This window comes from Lithobates pipiens, unplaced genomic scaffold (genome assembly GCF_037356315.1).
Source record: "Lithobates pipiens isolate NorthernLeopardFrog02 unplaced genomic scaffold, aLitPip1_a1.2 Scaffold_22, whole genome shotgun sequence".
In the NCBI taxonomy this organism is placed as follows: Eukaryota; Metazoa; Chordata; class Amphibia; order Anura; family Ranidae; genus Lithobates; species Lithobates pipiens.
In genome coordinates this window covers 283,877,297-283,895,055 of record NW_027507784.1, presented here as the reverse complement: position 1 = coordinate 283,895,055, position 17,759 = coordinate 283,877,297, and the positions used below count along the sequence as shown (strand labels likewise).

Genomic DNA, 17,759 nt, shown 5'->3' with positions numbered 1-17,759 from the left:
GTTTATCACTACTGATCACAAAAATATAATATCTTTTTCTACTTTCCTCAGTAATTTCTCATATCCACCATGTACAGTGACGGATGAAGAGACTAGGACAGAAATTATCAACAGAGAGCTACAAATTTCCCAGCGTGAGAAGCAGGAAATTCTGGCATTTGAGAGTCACCTGGCCGCAGCTTCCACCAAGCAAACCATTACAGAGAGTAACAGCCTGCTGTTATCTCAGCTGACGAGCTTGGATCCACAGTATGTCTATACATTGCAAAGGGATTTTCACTGCATTTACTGGCTGACCTATAGTTTATATTCCACCTATATTTTCCTCATCTTTGCGTTAGTATAGTCCGCTTTTTGTTTTTGAGTTAGACATATTGCTCACTGACTGTCCCAACACCAGTACAAGGAAACATTTTACTGAACCAAATAAAAGGTGAAAAGCAGACTAAACTATTTACTGATTTATGTTCATTCCATGTTTTAGGGGTCCTCCTCGACGTCCTCCGCCTAATGCCATAGAACAAATAAAATCATTAAATCAGTCATTACGGTTAGGACATCTGCTTTGTCGCAGCCGAAATCCTGACTTTTTGCTCAATATCATCCAGAGACAGGTATGTTTACTTATAGTGCTTAGCTCAAAATAACTTTTGACATCCATATTGAATGAATTACCAAATGAGTGTGTAATTTCTGCAAATTGAACATTTTGTAATCAACAAAGCATAAATAGTTGTATTATGCAAATTGTTATCAAGGTATATAAGCAATTCAAGTATAATTCTTTGAGATATTGGTACATCTGTTTGCTAAACTGCACACAGCTAAATATGTTTAATGAGATTGTCGGTCACATGACTTTTTAATGGTTCCCAGGAACTGTAGCGCTTCAGTAATACCGTACTAATATTCAGTTAGTGATTTCAGGTCCTGAGGTCACCCTTGGCCTCTCCCCCTCCTACCCTGCTTGCATCACTATTGATCGGTGAAACTAGAGGTGGCAGGGAATAGCGCCAAGCATGACTTAAAAAAATGAATATATTTAGTGTTAAAACTCACTGGATTTCAAGGGGGTATTGGGCAGCTCTGCAGGCTTAGCAACTATACATTCAGATGTTCTTAGGTTTAAAGGAAGTAGGAGGTTCATTTTAAGCCACCTTTCAACTTGTAAAATGCATTGCCTCCTCTGGGAACTGTTTATTTTTTTTAATGTTCTGGTTTTTATTACATTTTTCAGCATGTTTTCCCCAAAATCTCTTTAATTACAAATCACAAATTATACAGCCAATATAAACCATTATTCTACTAATGATAAATACAACTACTAACATATGTTATCAATTTATAAGTTCTATTTTCCAAGAGATCATTCCATATGATGGTGGTACACCTAGATTCAGTCACAAGAGGAAAAAAAATGAAGGGAAAGAAAGAAGAAATAAAAATAACTCGGAAAGATACCCCCCCCACCCACAGACCAACATCTCCTTTCATTCTTAGCAAATAGTGCATTTCATTCGCCCATTCCCCCATTCCCCCAAATTAGGTAGGGAAGAACTGCCCCAATGAACCTGTACTCTATTTTCTGAATGTTAAAGTCTGCTATTACTTTTATTAGCTTAGAAAGCCTCTTCTGTGACACTCTCTGTTTTGGTTTTATTTAGTTGCTGGGGCCTAATTTATCTCTGATTTCATACCTAAGATCCATCACCTGCCCAGTGAGATTGCCTTTACTGCCACTGAGGCAGTCTCATTGGACTGTGGATTGGTAGTTGGCAGGACTCTGCTCACTAGTCCCTGCTAATGAGGGAAACCATGTCCAATAAATGTAGAAAAGAGTGTAATGCTGTGTCCTTCAATGAGAAAAGGATTGCATGGTGACTACAGGAGAATCATTTATTTTTTAGGCATCCTCTCAATCAATGCCCTGGTTGGCAGACCTGGTCCAGTCCAGTGAGGGGTCTTTGGATGTGTTACCTGTGCCGTGTCTGTGTGAGTTTCTTTTGCATGATGCTGCTGATGAATCAGGAACAGGTGAAGATGATGAGGAAAATGAGAGCAAGGAACAAAAAGCTAAAAAACACCAGGTATGTTTTGCTTTTTTGTGCCACTTAATTTGGTCAAACTGGAAGTCCATGTAAAATCTAAAATTCCTGGATCTAAAGACACCAGTGATCTAACACTAACCTCTCTATTCCTGTAAAGAAAATAATAAGTATACATACCCTTTTGGAAGCCGATCTGACCTGTCCGGATCCCACGCTGAGCTGTCAGCCACAGCTTTACTGTGTAGGCAGGTGCAGAGGAGACGGAGGACAACAGCAGCCCCATAGTAACTTTATGGGTGATGTCACTTTCCATTCATTTCAGAGCCGTTGTCGTCCGTGTCCTCTGCAGAGCTTCCGCCGCTGGAGATCTGGTCGGAGTGAGTCAGAACGGCTTCCAAAAAGGTATTTAAACTCATTTATTCTTTACAGGGATAGAGAGGTTTAGTGTTAGATCCCTGGTGTCTATAGATGCAGGGATTTTAGATTTTGCATGGACTTCCACTGTAATCTTGGTGGAATGTGATATCACTCTAACAAAACACAATAAATATTTGTACTAACTACCATGCACAATGTTCACAGATTTTTTTTCATTCATTATATATTTTATTGGTATTAAAGCTGAAAGCAAGTTTACATGTTAGGAACAAATCAGGGCTCTATGATTAGCACAGTTGTCAGTCTAATATTATGAACATGCTTACAGGAGGGGAGAGCTGAGATGTGTCCTAAAGTTTCTTTTGCTGCTCCTTTGTCTATTCATGGGCCGGGTGGGTCCTGGACCAGGATTTAATACACTTAGTAGTAATAAACTGTTACCATTTTTAGTTTAACACTTTAAGCACAATAGAATAACCATTTCCCAGTAAACTATTAAAATTCCTATGCCAACATTTGTAGCTTTCAAGGCTGCTGGCTCCTGCTCTCTAATTTCTGCTTCCTGGTCCTTCCTGCCTTCACAGGAGAGTGTTGACAGTGTTCAGCATGGTCTCCAGTTTGTCTGTTAGCTTGGAGGAGGAGGTTTAATCAGGGGAGTGGCTTGCTATCGTAGGCTATGGGGCTGTGTGTTTCAGTTGGTGCACACAGTGTAGGAAGACAGCTCTAACTCTGCATCTAAAAGTGGCTCTAAAGAATGCTGCATTAGAAAGTTGAAATGAGTTTGTATATTTAGTGAATTGTCTTAATATGAAACTAGTTATAAACAAAAATCATTAGAGCCAGGTGTACAAATTGCACACATAATATGCATTATTTTGTTTAAATTATACAGTTGTGCACATAAGTTTACATACCCTGGTAGAACTTATGATTTCTTAGGCCATTTTTCAGAGAATATGAATAACACACAACTGTAATAGCTAATGACAAAGATTGGTACTGGTAATGAAGCATTTTAATTTCAGGCTACAGAATTTTTTGCATTTACCTCTTATCAAAAACAGCAATCTTTTGCATGCACTGGATGAAAAATATGTTATTGTATTTTTGATGTATGTCTTAGGCCCTGTTAACACTGGCATTAAAAGCAGGCATTTGAGGTACATTTTTTTTAACGATTCTCAAACGCCTAGTAAAGCAGTCTGTAACTGATCATATGGACAGCACACGGAGCTGTTCAAATTATTAAAAATGAAGCTACATGTCGAGTTTGGAAGGCGTTAAAGCATCTCAACACCTTCCATTCAAGTCAATAGTAACATGACATAAAATATTTGTGTTTCTAACTCTCCTTTAATGCACGTCAAATGTGCACAAGGCATTTTGTGAGTGTTTTAATGTGCATTAAAAGCACGTTGAATGCCTCCAAAAATACACATTAACGCTATATGCGTGTTTGTTCAGCGTCAGTATTTTTAGCAATTGTGAACAAGGCCTTAGTACATTCTGAGGCATTTCTTTACCAGACCAGGAAAAATGTTGCTTAAAGCGGAATTCCACCCTGAAATTTTTTTTCTCCTCTAAACCTAAAAAAAAACATTTGGAAGAAAACATTTTTTTTATGCTTGCCAGAATCGCCCTGTTGCTATGTAGTTGCTAATCTGCCACTTCCTGGTCCGCCGAGCTCCTCGTCCCTTCCTCCCTCGCCTGTGCTCCATGGCCGGTGAATTACGCATGTGCGAGATTGAGAGGTGCATGCTGGTTACTCAACATGCACCTCTCCAAAACTAATCCAGGAAGAGATTTCGATTGGGCTTCACATACCTACAATCATGATGGCAACAGCCACAACAGGCGGCAGCAAGTATTCAGTAAGAAATTTATATTTTTGATAAATACATAATGAACATTGTATACTAGTTTTTGAATTGTATTAGTAATAATGATAGGATCAATTAAAATGTATTTATTTTTTTTCGCCGGAACTTTGCTTTAAGTTGAAGTTCTCACCTCCATGATCCTGGCTGAGTGCCTGATAGTAGATTGATTTTCCATGATTCTTTAAATTTGAAAAACAACGGTCAAAATAGCTGTGATAAATAACATACACAAGTATAAATGTTTGCATGTTTTTGTTCATACGTGCACATGCATATATCCTGGTTCCTTTCCTAATGATGGAATGCACTGTGCAGTAGCAATTGTATTTGCATGTAAGCTTACTGCCCCTAGTCTTCACGGGATTGCAAGCTCCATAATAAAGGTTTTACTCAGGTTTCTACAAATTCCTTGTTACTCATTATTGTAATAAACGGTTGTGCCTTTTTACAATCTGTGTAGTGCAAACACGATTTTCAGCCATGCAGTAGTGCAATCACAGATTTACTGTGCAGCAGAGCTGTGATGCTTTGTACAAAACATTGTAACAGGTTTCACTTAAAACAGTGTATTTAATCTTAAATGTGTGTTGTTCCATAGCTTCCAGATTTCATAACTCATTGTCCAGCAGATATTCGTTTTCAATTTTTAATCTGGTTTGCTAGGGGATAGTCCAGGCAATTTTTTAAACACAATTCTGATTTCCTGCAGAGGCAGCAAAAACAGAGGCAACTTCTCAGCCGGCTTCAAGATTTGCTTCTAGGCCCAAAAGCAGATGAGCAAACAACCTGTGAGGTTTTGGACTATTTTCTTCGACGTCTCAGCTCACCTCAGGTTTCTTCTCGAGTCTTGGCCATGAAGGTGAGTGTGGTTTACATTGTTTTCATTCTGTGTTACAAAACCATTAACATATAGTTGACCACATTGAAAATTGTCTAGATCAGCTCACATGTATATTTTTGGTTCCCCAGGGCCTCTCCATGGTGCTGACAGTGGGGGCTCTGCAAGATGGAGAAGAAAAGGACCAGCCTATGGATGAAGACTCTGCAGACTCTGAGCTGATTCCTGGATACCAGTGGCTACTTAAAGATTTGCCAAAACTTCCACTGTTTGATAGTGTTAAGGGGACTACTGCTGCGGCATTACAGCAGGTGTGCAACCAAAGTGAATGGTATACATTCTCTGTTTCTTTTTTCAGTTAGGTGTTACTTGGAGTCACCAGGCCTTGATGCAAAGGCTTAAAGCAGAACTAAACCCTCCTATCCTTTGCAGTCAAGGAAGCTATCTCTTAAGCCTCTGTTTGATCTGCAGTTGCCATGGTGCGGCATATGTGATCAGTTATGATGCCAATCATATGATGGCTTGACAGTTCAGTTGCGGGTGCATGCAACTTTGACAGTTATCATTCACACATGCCTTGAATATAACTGTTTTGGGAAAAAAATTTATACGTTTAGTTCTGCTTTAACATATACCAACACCCGTGGGTTCTGAAACTTTTGATGGACCTCTTGTTTTTCAAAATGGGTTAAAGTTTGCTCTTTTCCAGGAAAACTTTTAGAGGCTCAAATATCAGAGGAGGCAGGTGTCAAATATCCAATCCATGTGCTGTCATTGTCTAGGTCCCCTGTTGTAATAATTCCTTCAGGATGAGTTGAAGGCTTGTCAGTTATAACTGCCTTTGTGTTATTTTGTTGTCTAAAGTCTTTTATTTTGTTCTTTCCCCAGGCTATTCATATGGAGACTGATTTACGGACCATTAGTGCCTATCTAGTTTACCTTTCCCAGCATGCACCAGTAGAAGATCAGGCACTACACAATGAACTTGTCCTGGTGAGTGCCAAGGAGATTTCCAGTGATATTTGTGACTTCAACATTGTTATCCTGTGGATACTAACTATGAACTGGTTGGTGACAATAAATGTTTCTTGTATTTTTAAATGAATATTTAGGAAGGTTTTATTGAAAATAGGGCTTTTCTTGATGTAATACATTTTACTGTCACAAAGGGACAGAGGAGGCGTCATTGTCTTGGAGCTTACACAGGGCTACTGTTAACCGCTTTCCATCCGCCCTATAGCAGTTTTACTGCGGCAGGCTGGCAGTTATGTACCGCATCATGTTTATATACATGATCCCACAGTTCCTGGTAGGCAGGTACTGGGTACCCTGTCTGCCAGCACCCGCTGATCTTCAGGCAAAGAGACAGAACTGCGATCTGCCTATGTAAACAAGGCAGATCGCCGTTCTGACGAGGAGGGAAGGGATGGGGTTTGTGTCCCTGCAAAGTAGCAAATAAATTCCATCTCTTCTAGTTAAAGTAACACAGTTCACATAAAGACTGGTGAGACACACACGTAACCTTTTGATCGCCCCTGAAAACCCCTTCCCATCCAGTGTCATTAGTTTGTAGACGCTATAACTTTTGAGCAAACCGGTACATACAGGTGTTTTTAATCTCTGTGGTACCAAATTATCAAGTACGTCATAGATCTGCAATGCCTAGGCATTGCTCTTTTTCGTGTTGCTTTGGGTTACTGTATTTTGCACGATAAGCTCTCTTGCTTTGAAAAGGACATTAAGAAACCAACCTCCTTTTATGGACTGTGCTCTAACCAGTGACACTGAGGTTTACCATTTTTATCAACAGAATGCAAATATACTTGACTTATATGCAGGTCTATTTTTCTATATCTGATATGTATATTTTACATTTCTGAAGTGTTTAGATTTCTATGTAGTCTGTTGTGGGTACACATGTAATAGGTTTAGATTTTGTTTTTTAGGATGTGGCCCGTCTAACAGTGGAACGCTCTACCATAATGAGTCATCTCTTCTCCAAGCTGTCCTACTGCACTGAGTCTAACGCTGTCCTCTCTGCGTTGCTTTCCATCTTCTCACGCTATGTCAGACGAATGCGGAAGAGCAAAGAGGGTGATGAGGTGTACAGCTGGGTATGATTGTTGTCATGTGTTTTTCGTTTGTTTGATGTATACATAGTTTAAATTCAACCATTGATAATGTAGTGCAAAAATATATCACAACAAAGCTGACCATTTCTTTATTGTACATCGTAGGACACAGAAAAGTTATTAGTCATTACTACATGAGTTATGCCTCCATCCTCAGGTGAATGGTCACTGGCCAAAAAAGGGTTTGGAATTACTCCTCCCAGCTTAACTAAGCTTCAGTTTTGTGCTAGTGTCTGAAGGTGATGGGATGTTTTCCTGAGTGTCTGAATATCTCTTTTTTGAGACTTTGTTCAAGTATTTCTAGGCCTGTTCCTAGGCTGTAACAGTGTTTAAAAGGGGCATGGCCTGGGTCCAGGGCTTTCTCAGACACAGAAGGCCAAAGTAGGCTTCCTGGTGTATATGTCGCACTGACCTTAAGTTACTGCTACCTGAAACTTCTTCCCTTAAGTCCCAGGTTTTGGGTCTTTGTGGCTGCCAAGAAAATACATTCTTTTGTAGTGAACCCTTGCTTGTAGGATATGATTTATGCTGATGAGCTCACCCAGGAAAGGTTTTTTTTTTCTCCACCAAAATGGTTTGCTCACCATTAGCCACAAAGAGAGAATTCTACAGGAAAGGGGGTTGTTTGTTTACTCAGTTATTTTCTATTTGAGTGGGTCCCGGGAATTATATTCTTTAAAGATGCCACAGATTAGAGGTTGACAACCCTCTTCAAGGCATCATTCTCTATGGTGGGGCCAGCTCTGAAGCCTGCTTGTGGCTGCTTTAGGAGTGCGCCAGGCCCTTAAGGTCTGGGCAAACAAATGTTCCAGCAAATCTGATCTGGAAGTTCCTGCCATTTGGCAACTACTGGCTGATTATCAGAGAGCCCTGAGCTTCTCGCTAGATGCCTAGGATGATTCCATGTGGATCATGTGGCTTACGTGTTGGTGGAACTTACATTCCAGTACATTGTTGGAAGTACATTAGGAGGTTGCCCTTTGAGGACCACACTTAGAATCTTACATGCAGAAGGTGACTGTTGGGAAAGAGCATCCTGTTACCTCTTAAAAGGAGAGCAAAGGGTACAGATTGGAAGCCAGTAACCCCTTTAGAGTCCAAAAGGAGTTCTTTTCATAAGCAACCAGCCTTGGACTCCAAATAAAAGCCCACATCCCAGTTTCATAAGTACTGGAACCCCAAGCCCACCAGTCCTGGAGGCAAATCTGCCTCTTGGTAAATGATTCCACTTCCTTGGGTGAATTAACGACCTAGGGGTATTCGCAGCAATTTGGACTCATGACTGGGTCCGCAGCATAGTGTCCATAGGATTCAAGCTGGAGTTTCTCTGCTTTCTCCCTTCAGGTTTATGTGCTCAAGGGTGCATTCAGATCCATGAAAAAGAGTGGCTTTCTTGTAGCCATGAACAGTCTACAGTCCCAAGGGGAGTCATTGCATCTGTGCTGGTAGAGGAAAGTTCTTACCACATTTACTCTAACCTGTTTCATGGTTCCCAGGTCAAACAAAGACATCCAGCCTATTTTAGACCTCAAGGGTCTCTACGGGTTCCTGAAAAATTAAAGAATTCAGGAGGGAGTCCTGGTCAGTGATTGCTTCACTTTATGAAGGGGGACTTTGTGGCATCAGTTGACATCATGGATACCTGCCTGCCTACACATTCCAATTTTCTGAGCTCACCAATAATTTCACTGCTTTGCAGTAGATCATCTCCTCTGCCAGCTTCTTGCAATAATTTTCAGCCTTTCTGTGGCTCTTAGGTTGTTACTAAGGTGTTTGCTTTAGTTCTGGGGTTGTTCAGAACCTGAGGAGTTCTCTTTGTGGGATACCTGGATGACTTCCTCCTACAAGAATAATCGCATCAAAGACTGATGCTCAAAATCCAAATGATGGTACAAGCCCCGGAGAGGTTTAGCTTGGTGCTAAATATTCAAAAGTCAGCATTGGTTTTGACCCAACACCCTGGAATACTTGGGTTTAATCTTGGATACTTCTTAGGCATTGATACTGCCTCTGCAAGAGAAGTGCCTGTTTCTTAAGGACCTTTGAAGGTCCTTGATCTGGACATATTTGAGTGAGCTGAGGAAGATTGTAGTTGCCTTTGAGGCAGTCCCCTGTGCAGTTTCACTCCAGAGTTCTGCAGCTTAATATCCCAGTGGTATGGGATAAATGTCGGGAGTCCTTCTGTCAACCAGTGCATCTTACTCCCAAGACCAGTGCAGCTCTGGAAAGGTGAATATCAACACAGATGCTGAATGCAGGGAAATCCTTCAGATGAAGTGGAAGATCTTGACAACAGACACCGGTAGGTGTTTTGGAGAACATCTTGGTTCAGGGAACATGGTTGTCAAGGGAGTGGCATTTGCTAATCAACATCCTGGACCTTATGGCTATTACCTTTAAGCAACCGTTCCTGGTTCTTCACCAGTATATGGTGGTGTTCCTCCATCCTCCTCCTTGCCTAAGGTGGTTTCTTTGTTTCTCCTGAATGAGGACATTGTGTTTTTATCCTTTTTGTCCTACTCCTAAGCATCCAAAAGAGAAGGTCATAAACACTTTGGTTGTTATACAGGCTCTTAGCATTTTATCAGAATTCTGCTGCTTTTGCTTCAACAGTTTGATTCCCTGTTTGTTCTCCCTGAAGAACCTCATAAGGGTCAGGTTTCTTCTAAATCCCACTTTTTTCAGGTGGATTTATCAGTTCTATTCTCGGGCCTATAAAAATTGAGGATAAGGTTCCTCCTTTCCCAGTTGAGGCCCATTCCACTGGAAGTGTCAGTGCTTTCTGGGCCATTCAGAACCAGGCTTCAGTTCTAGTTTGTAAAGCTGCTACCTGGTCTTCTCTACATGTTTACAAAGTTTTTTTCAGGTTGCTGATGCCAATTTTGGGCAAAGGGCGTTACAGCCGGCTTTGTAAGGGATTTGGGCTGGTTGGCCTTTGTACTCTATTTCCCACCCCTCAGATTCATTGCTTTGGGACATCCCGTCTAGTAATGACTATTAACTCCTCAGTGTCCTGTGATGTACAATAAACAAATTAGGTTTCTCTGTTTATTTGTAAAATCATTTTCTTGGAGTACATCACAGGACATGGAGATCCCTCTCCTCTGTCTTGTGTTCTTCATTGCTTGCTGCAAAACCGAGGCTTAGCTGAGCTGGGAGAGGTTATGCCTGGTGGGGATTCATTTTTATTTTCTGGCCAGTGTCCACCTGAAGATGGCAGCATAACCCACACAGTAATCACTATCAACTCCTCTGTGTCCTGTGATGTGCTTCAAAAAAAAAAAAAGATTTTTACAGGCAAACCAAAAATCCTAATTTTTACAGTAAAAAAAAGGCCCTTGTTTTTTTTTTCTCCCTACATATTTAAACAACACAGTGGTTAGACTTCTACGTACACATCCTTCAAGAAAAAATTACATTTACCCACTTCTTCTTTTGGAGAGGAATGATTAAATACAGTTCACCAGTCTCAATCTAGCTTGTACTTGGAGCATTAGTAAAGTAACTTAAAATACACTATACTTTTTTTAAAGGTTAAATAACCCAGTCACTTATATACAGTTACAGTAAAACTTAACTCCATGTAAAAAAAAATCCATTGAAGTGGAGCTTTCCTAAGTCTGCAAGGGTTAAATGATCAGATCTTCTATGGGCAAAAGGAGAAAGCAACAATACCTAACTTCTCCTTTGTTTCCTGGGAGCCAGCACTTTTCTCCTGATGGGCTGGGTTTTGGGCAGACCCTCGCTTGTTTACATTGCAGGCCTGCCTTCACGTTTATTGTACCTGATGGAATTAGAGTGCCTGTGATTGTCAGAGTGGATCCCCACTGCAAGCGTTCGGTTTTCCCCCCCTAGGGTGCAGCTCACTTTTTTAGTGACTCATGCATTCAAAAGCTGCTCCTCGGTTTCATCCTGGGCTACTGCAAGTATTCGAACTGTCGTGTGTCAAATACCTGTTACAACTCTGGGTTGTATGTCCTGTAGTAATGTAAGAGCTGGCGGGAGGAGCCATGGTGTGTAGTAGGGGAGCAGCTATTCTATATGTAAATTTGTTGGTAAACATGTAGCTGCGTTTCAATACACAGGCCACAGAAAAGGAAGAATATTCCCTCTCCTCTTACAGGAATGCAACTGTAAACAAGTGACGATGTGGTGACAAGTCTACCTTAAAGTGATACGTTTTGGTTATTTTTTTGTTTAAAAATAACAAACCTGTCATACTGACCTGCTTAGAGCAGCCCAGATCCTCCTCTTTTCGGGTCCCTCGCCGCCACTCCTGGTTCCTCCCTCCTGCTGAGTGCCCCCACAGCAAGCAGCTTGCTATGGGGACACCCAAGCTGAGCCGTTGCTCTTTTTCTCTATTCAGACACAAAGCTGTGGCCCAGACCCACCTCCTCTCTCCTTATTGGCTCACTTACTTTGACTGCAGCCAGGAGCCAATGGCACCTGCTGCTGGGTCTCAGCCAAACAATAGGGAGAGACCTGTTCAGCCGAGGCTTTTTTGCAACATCGCTGGATCCAGATGGGGCTCAGGTAAGTATTAGGGCGGTTGAGGGGGGCTGCTGCACACAGAAGGTTTTTTTAAGCAGCTTTCCATGGGGCCACCCATACAGGCACCCGCTGCTGCGTCCTTTGACAGACATCAGGACTCTGCCCCGTCCCCCGCTCTCCTGTGTCACTGGATTTGATTGACAGCAGCTGAAGCCAATGACTCTGCTGCTTTCAATCTGTCCAATGAGGAGAGAGACAGCAGCTGGAGCTGTCCAGTGCTTATCACTGGATCAGGTAAGAAAAAGGGGGGTTCTGGGGGCAGCTGCAGCAGCATAGAATGCATTAAGGTGAAAAACCATTAGACTTTACAATCACTTTAATGAATAGAATGCATTAATATGATAATCCACCTGTCTTCAGTACTACTTTAAGCCTTTTAGTTTAATAAGTGATTATACAGCTTTTTTTTTCCCATCCATTGTTCTTCCCCCTTAAAAGTGTTTTTTTTGCTTTCAGTCTTAGGGGGGGCATTATTCATAAAGTGAATGATGTGTCTACTATTGTGGTGTTTTTACAGTTGCCATTTAGAGATAGGCTTTGACATGTTTGAAATCCCACACGCCCAGCTAATCACAGGCAGTGAGACGTTTACCAGTCCGCAGCTTCACAGATCGGGAAATGTCTCACTGCCTGTGATTAGCCGTGTGCAGTGTTGACTTCCTTGGGGGGATCGGGCATGTGGGATTTTGAACATGCCCGAGCCCATCTCTATTGGCATTACAGAGGTAATGGGGCTAGATTGCAAAAAACACACACATACTGGTTCAAATGTTGAATAGAAAATGATCTCTAAAATAAAAAGCACATGACATCTAAGATTGGTTCAGCTATTGCTAACCTAACAATCGGGACCAAGAGCACAGTCCTATTTCTCAGTAAAACATGTATTCCTCCCAGATACAGTGGGGATAATTGCTCATGGCCCTTTGTGTTTTTTTTTGTTTACAGTCTGAGTCTCAGGATCAAGTTTTCTTGCGTTGGGTTACTGGAGAGACTGCAACGATGCACATCCTGGTCGTTCATGCCATGGTCATTCTTCTGACGCTTGGACCTCCTCGAGGTAGAATTTGCCAATATAGTGCAACTAATGGCTCCTATATGAAAATATAAAAAAGTACCAAATCCAGTAACTTGCTTTTCCTTCTTCTTTTGCTGCCTTCTTTTATGGCTCATGCTTCCCATCACTGGAAGCAGGAGCTTACAATGGGATAGTTTCAGCAACCCAGAAAGCCGTGGGCAATACTAGATGTAGTTGGGCGCTGATTGATAAGCTACAGACTTGTGAATCGGCAGTTACAATGCTGACAGCTACAGCCACTTTAACATTTTTGGAAAAAAATCCCACTGGTAGTACAAACAGGCTCTGAATTAAGGAGCCCTGCATTATCATTGTCACATCACAAAGGAGCTGCATTTGGTGGATTTCACTGGCAGCTCAACAGGTGCAAATTTGCAGGGGGACGAAGAGAAAATTATAACTAAGTGCTGCAGCACATTCTTATTAATGTGGGACCATAGTTTATTTTTTTCAGAATTGCTGTGGCCACATAGAACTAAAGAAATCTTTCAAAAAGAAATTTATGGGGAAAAGATCAAAGGAATTCGTACATGGGACATCATAACCATGATTTGCCTTTAGGTCACCCCACAGAATGATGGACTGTCTTGATACCAGGTTTATATAAAAATTACAAATATTTATTATTGAGTATAAAAAACTTTTTTAGAAAAGGAGAAAGTTTGTACATACATAGAAAAATACATATTATGGCTATAACATAGACAACATTTGTTACGACAGTATTTTGTGTCCAATACGGTCTTTGGTTTCTCTACTAGTTTCGCGACTATTCTGTCGCTTCTTCAGGAGACCTTGTTTGTCTACAACGAAATTTATCACAAATTACTTGACAAAAAACAACAACGATTATTTAGAGATATTAGATGTATTTTTTACAATAGGTTAGAAAAAGGAGTAGTATAAACACGAAGCATGCAGCTCACCACCATGCAACTATTGAAATCTTTCAATTTCCTGACAGGTCACAATGATTTTTTTTTATTGCTGGACATCTGGTTTCCTGAGAAGAAGCCTCTTCCAACAGCATTTTTGGTGGACACGTCAGAAGAAGCCCTACTGCTCCCTGATTGGCTGAAACTCCGAATGATTCGTTCTGAGGTTCCTCGTCTTGTCGATGCTGGTAGGTTGCTTCCTTTTCTGGCAGTATAATACATTATTTGGTTAGACCAGAGCTTTACATTTTATCTTGTGTGATGGTATGATACCCAATAAATTACATCTGGAATGTTGTCAAACCATTAATTTCTACAAAAATCTTTCAAAAGGATTGTGTGAGACTTTAAAATAAAAAAAACAGAAATGCCTCCACCATCCAGCGATTAAGCAGTTACAGCTCTCACTGGCCATCGACATCGTCTCCCCCTGCTACTACCGAGTGCTGAGTTTTTAGCCTCTTGATTGGTCGGATGGGGAATGACATTATCCCCCACATGCTCATGGGAGTTATTGTTGGGATTACATGCTGAGCTGCAAATGCGTAGCTCAGTTTGAGTTATTAGAAGAGTTATAACAAGCTGGAGGGTAAGTGTTTACAATTGCAGAAGAGACATTGCATGTTTCTTCTGCTAGAAAAAGCTGCCTGCTCCCAGTTTTTTAAAGCAATAGTAAACTGTTATAAATTTGTACCTACAGGTAAGCGTATACCTGTAGGTACTGTGACTATATTCTAAACTAGCGCCATTTAGAAGATATTCACTGCAGCTGCTGACATCACTAAAACATGTGCAGTAGCCTTTCATTTAGGGCACACTGAGTGTGTACATATGTGGGAGTGATGTCATCCTGACCTGGTATTTCAAGCCCAGGAGAATGTGAACCTGGATAGAAAACTGCATGAAGATGGAAGTGCCAGCAGTGGTGACAGGGCTCAATTTAAAAGGTAAGTCTGTCATAATGTGCTAGTATGCACTGCAATACTAGCACATAATGTCATAAACCTGCATGGGCCCAAAGAAAAAAAAATGGTAGTTTGCTGCCAGTTTAATAGTAAAATTTAGTTTCACTTTAAAAGTTTGAAGTTTAAAAAAAAAAAAAACATTTATACTCACCTAGGTGAATGTAGCATCGATCCAATGCTGTATCTGTCTCCCACCAGCTCTTTACTGAGAACTGTGCGATCAAACATCACTGATCGCTTTGTTTCCCCCCCCCCTGCTCTGAGCAGACAGTCACTGGCTCTCTGCTCTCTCCTTTCTGCTTCCGTGCTCACTGGAGCACCGGGCTGTGGAGGGGGTTGGATGTACTGGCTCAGGCTCTTAGTGGGTTGCTGAAAGACTGAGACAGTTGCCAATCCAGGCTTCTGGGCAGATACCGAACAATATGGTCAGGATCTTTAGAGAGCCTGGGCCAGCTCTGTGACATCAGCTAACAGCAGGCTTCATCCTATTGTCAGCTGAAAACGGATCACAGGAGTGCAGAACGAACTGCACTCATGTGATCCATAGGAGAAGTATGGCTAAAAAAGCTTTGGAGGTGCTGTGTCAGCACAGACATTCCCGAAAGGGGAGAGGGCCATGCTGTGCAAGGAGGGAGGACACTGTGCTGTGGAATTGATTCTTTTGGAGTAGTCACATTTTCTAGCAAGTTTAAAAGCCCTTTGCAATTAATAAGAAATAATTTATGGAAAGGAAAACCACTGGAAGTAAACGCTTAATACTTGATTTTTCTGTGCTTTTACAGGCAATTTCAACCTGGTGATATGAAACATACTTTTGTTTATGATGCTTTTATTTTCAGCACTACAAGATTTAGAGCCCCAGCAGCTCCTGCTCTTCGTTCAGTCTTTTGGCATCCCAGTGTCCAGTATGAGTAAATTACTACAGTACCTAGACCAGGCTGTTTCCCATGAACCGCAGTCCTTGGAACAAAATATTATGGATAAAAGTGAGTATTGGATTCTCAATATTTATTTTAGGGCTGGGAAAATTAAAGATGAATTCCTTGATTAATCGTTAATTTTTTTGATCGATCATACAATACTTTTGTTCGGTACTCACCTCTCTGCCGGCTTCAGGGAGTTCCGTCAGAGATTCGGTGATGTCACTGACATCGACTTCACCAGACTCCTCCCCCATTCCCCAAGTGCCTCCGTCTGATAACGAGGGGAAGGGGGGAGGAGTCCGGTGACGTCAATGTCCGTGACGTCACCGGACAGCCTGGACAGTGATGGCAAGTATGGATGTGGTTAACTGGGATCATTCAGTGAGCTAAGTGTAGGCAAATTTGATAACCTCCGTTTTTAACATTAACATTAACATTGTTGTAAAAAAAAAAAAAAAAATGGAAACACTGGTATGTCTGCTTGACTGGCTAAAATGATGCTTACTTGCCTACTAGAAAGTGACTGACAGTTAATATACTAGATAAGTTTTATAATTAAAGTTAAACTAACTTTCTACGTTTTTCTTAAAGTTTAATTAAAAAAAATTACTTACGTCAGTGCTACAGTTTGAATTTAAAAGGTATTTGTGTGAACTGTGAAGTTAAGTCATGGATTGTGGAAACTAATTAGTGTCTGGTGATTGTATATAGTGTATACCACATTTACCACTGACTAATGCAGAGTTGCAATGCAAGAAGATCAGCTAAAAGTAGTTGGATCTGTATGTGCATTATAATTAATTGAAATTAAACGATTAATCTATTTAAAAAAAATCGATTAATCGAATACAAGAATTTTAATCAGTAACAGCCCTTATTTTCTTTCCACTTTTGTGTGTAGTATTTTGTAATGGTCAGTGTCATGTAAGGACGTCCAGATATTCAATGGCTAGCAAGTATGTCTGTCTTGTTATTACTTGAAGTTTTTTTTTTTTCTATTTTGGCAGATTACATGGCACATCTAGTGGAGGTTCAGCATGAAAGAGGTGCTACAGGAGGACAAACATTTCATAGTCTGCTGACAGCCTCTATACCACCCACACGAGGTAAACTTCACTATAACCAAAGCTTGCCCTCAATAAAAACCATGTACTCTTGTTAACATAGAGCTGAAAGCAGGTATTAAAAAAAAAAAATGTAATTTATTATTTTAATCGTTCAGTACAGTACATCGGCAAAGTATTTATAGACCCTGGGTTGTGGGCTCTGAACTTCAGATGATTGAACACTAGCAAAGATTTCAAACACGATCCCTGGGCGTCACCCATATAACCCTTACCCCACCCTATGAGCCCTCAGTTTTTTACTAGTGTCTTAAGGTGATTGACCTCTCTTCCTTCACAGAGAAATCATTCTTAGCTTAAACCAAATTTTTTGTTTTTTTATTTATTATTCGATCTTCAAATTCTTCTGTCAACTCAACACTGCCTCCTAATACCACAAATAGGAGTTGTGCATTCATATTGGTGCAACCTTGGTAAAATCTTGGGAGCCGTACCTGGAACCCATGCTGTAAGGACAGCCTGTAATGTTGCTTCAGGCACTTGATCCTACCTCACCTTAGCACTTGGTGCAAAGCGTCTAGTCAGCCACAGGGTGCTATATAGAGCCACACTATGAACCCTTCTTTATACCCTGAAGACATCCGTTGCACCAGACAAAATGCACGTAGGGCGAGGCAAGTGGCATATGATGTGGTACACCCGCTGTTGGTCTCTGGTGTGGTGTGTTTTACTTGTTTTTCTCTAACTTCTGCTGGCTTTGGATAACCAGTGAATGACCGGGGAGCAGGTGGAGTCAGTGGTATCCTGAGTTGTGGCCCCCCCAATTGGATTTTTCCTGTGCTATTGATCTCTTACCATTTGGAGATCATTACTGTCTTGTGAGGGAACTGGCACACTTGTCTGTGAGACGATTTGGGATACATGTGGATGCATGTTTTCATTATTTCACATTTGGAGATTTATATAT

The 17,759-nt window shown here is 41.0% G+C and overlaps 1 protein-coding gene across 2 annotated transcripts in view; it reads left to right on the top strand.

Moving 5' to 3' along the window:
- Positions 1–17,759, top strand: part of INTS1 (integrator complex subunit 1) — a 226,165-nt gene that overhangs the window by 91,909 nt on the left and 116,497 nt on the right. For both annotated transcript variants that reach the window (XM_077449122.1, XM_077449121.1), the window contains 11 exons: positions 52–249; positions 485–614; positions 1,908–2,087; positions 5,016–5,165; positions 5,276–5,455; positions 6,033–6,137; positions 7,091–7,258; positions 12,776–12,887; positions 13,870–14,028; positions 15,645–15,791; positions 16,736–16,834. In XM_077449122.1, coding sequence (XP_077305248.1) covers positions 52–249; positions 485–614; positions 1,908–2,087; positions 5,016–5,165; positions 5,276–5,455; positions 6,033–6,137; positions 7,091–7,258; positions 12,776–12,887; positions 13,870–14,028; positions 15,645–15,791; positions 16,736–16,834 — 1,628 coding nt within the window. The remainder of the gene's footprint in view (positions 1–51; positions 250–484; positions 615–1,907; positions 2,088–5,015; positions 5,166–5,275; positions 5,456–6,032; positions 6,138–7,090; positions 7,259–12,775; positions 12,888–13,869; positions 14,029–15,644; positions 15,792–16,735; positions 16,835–17,759) is intronic.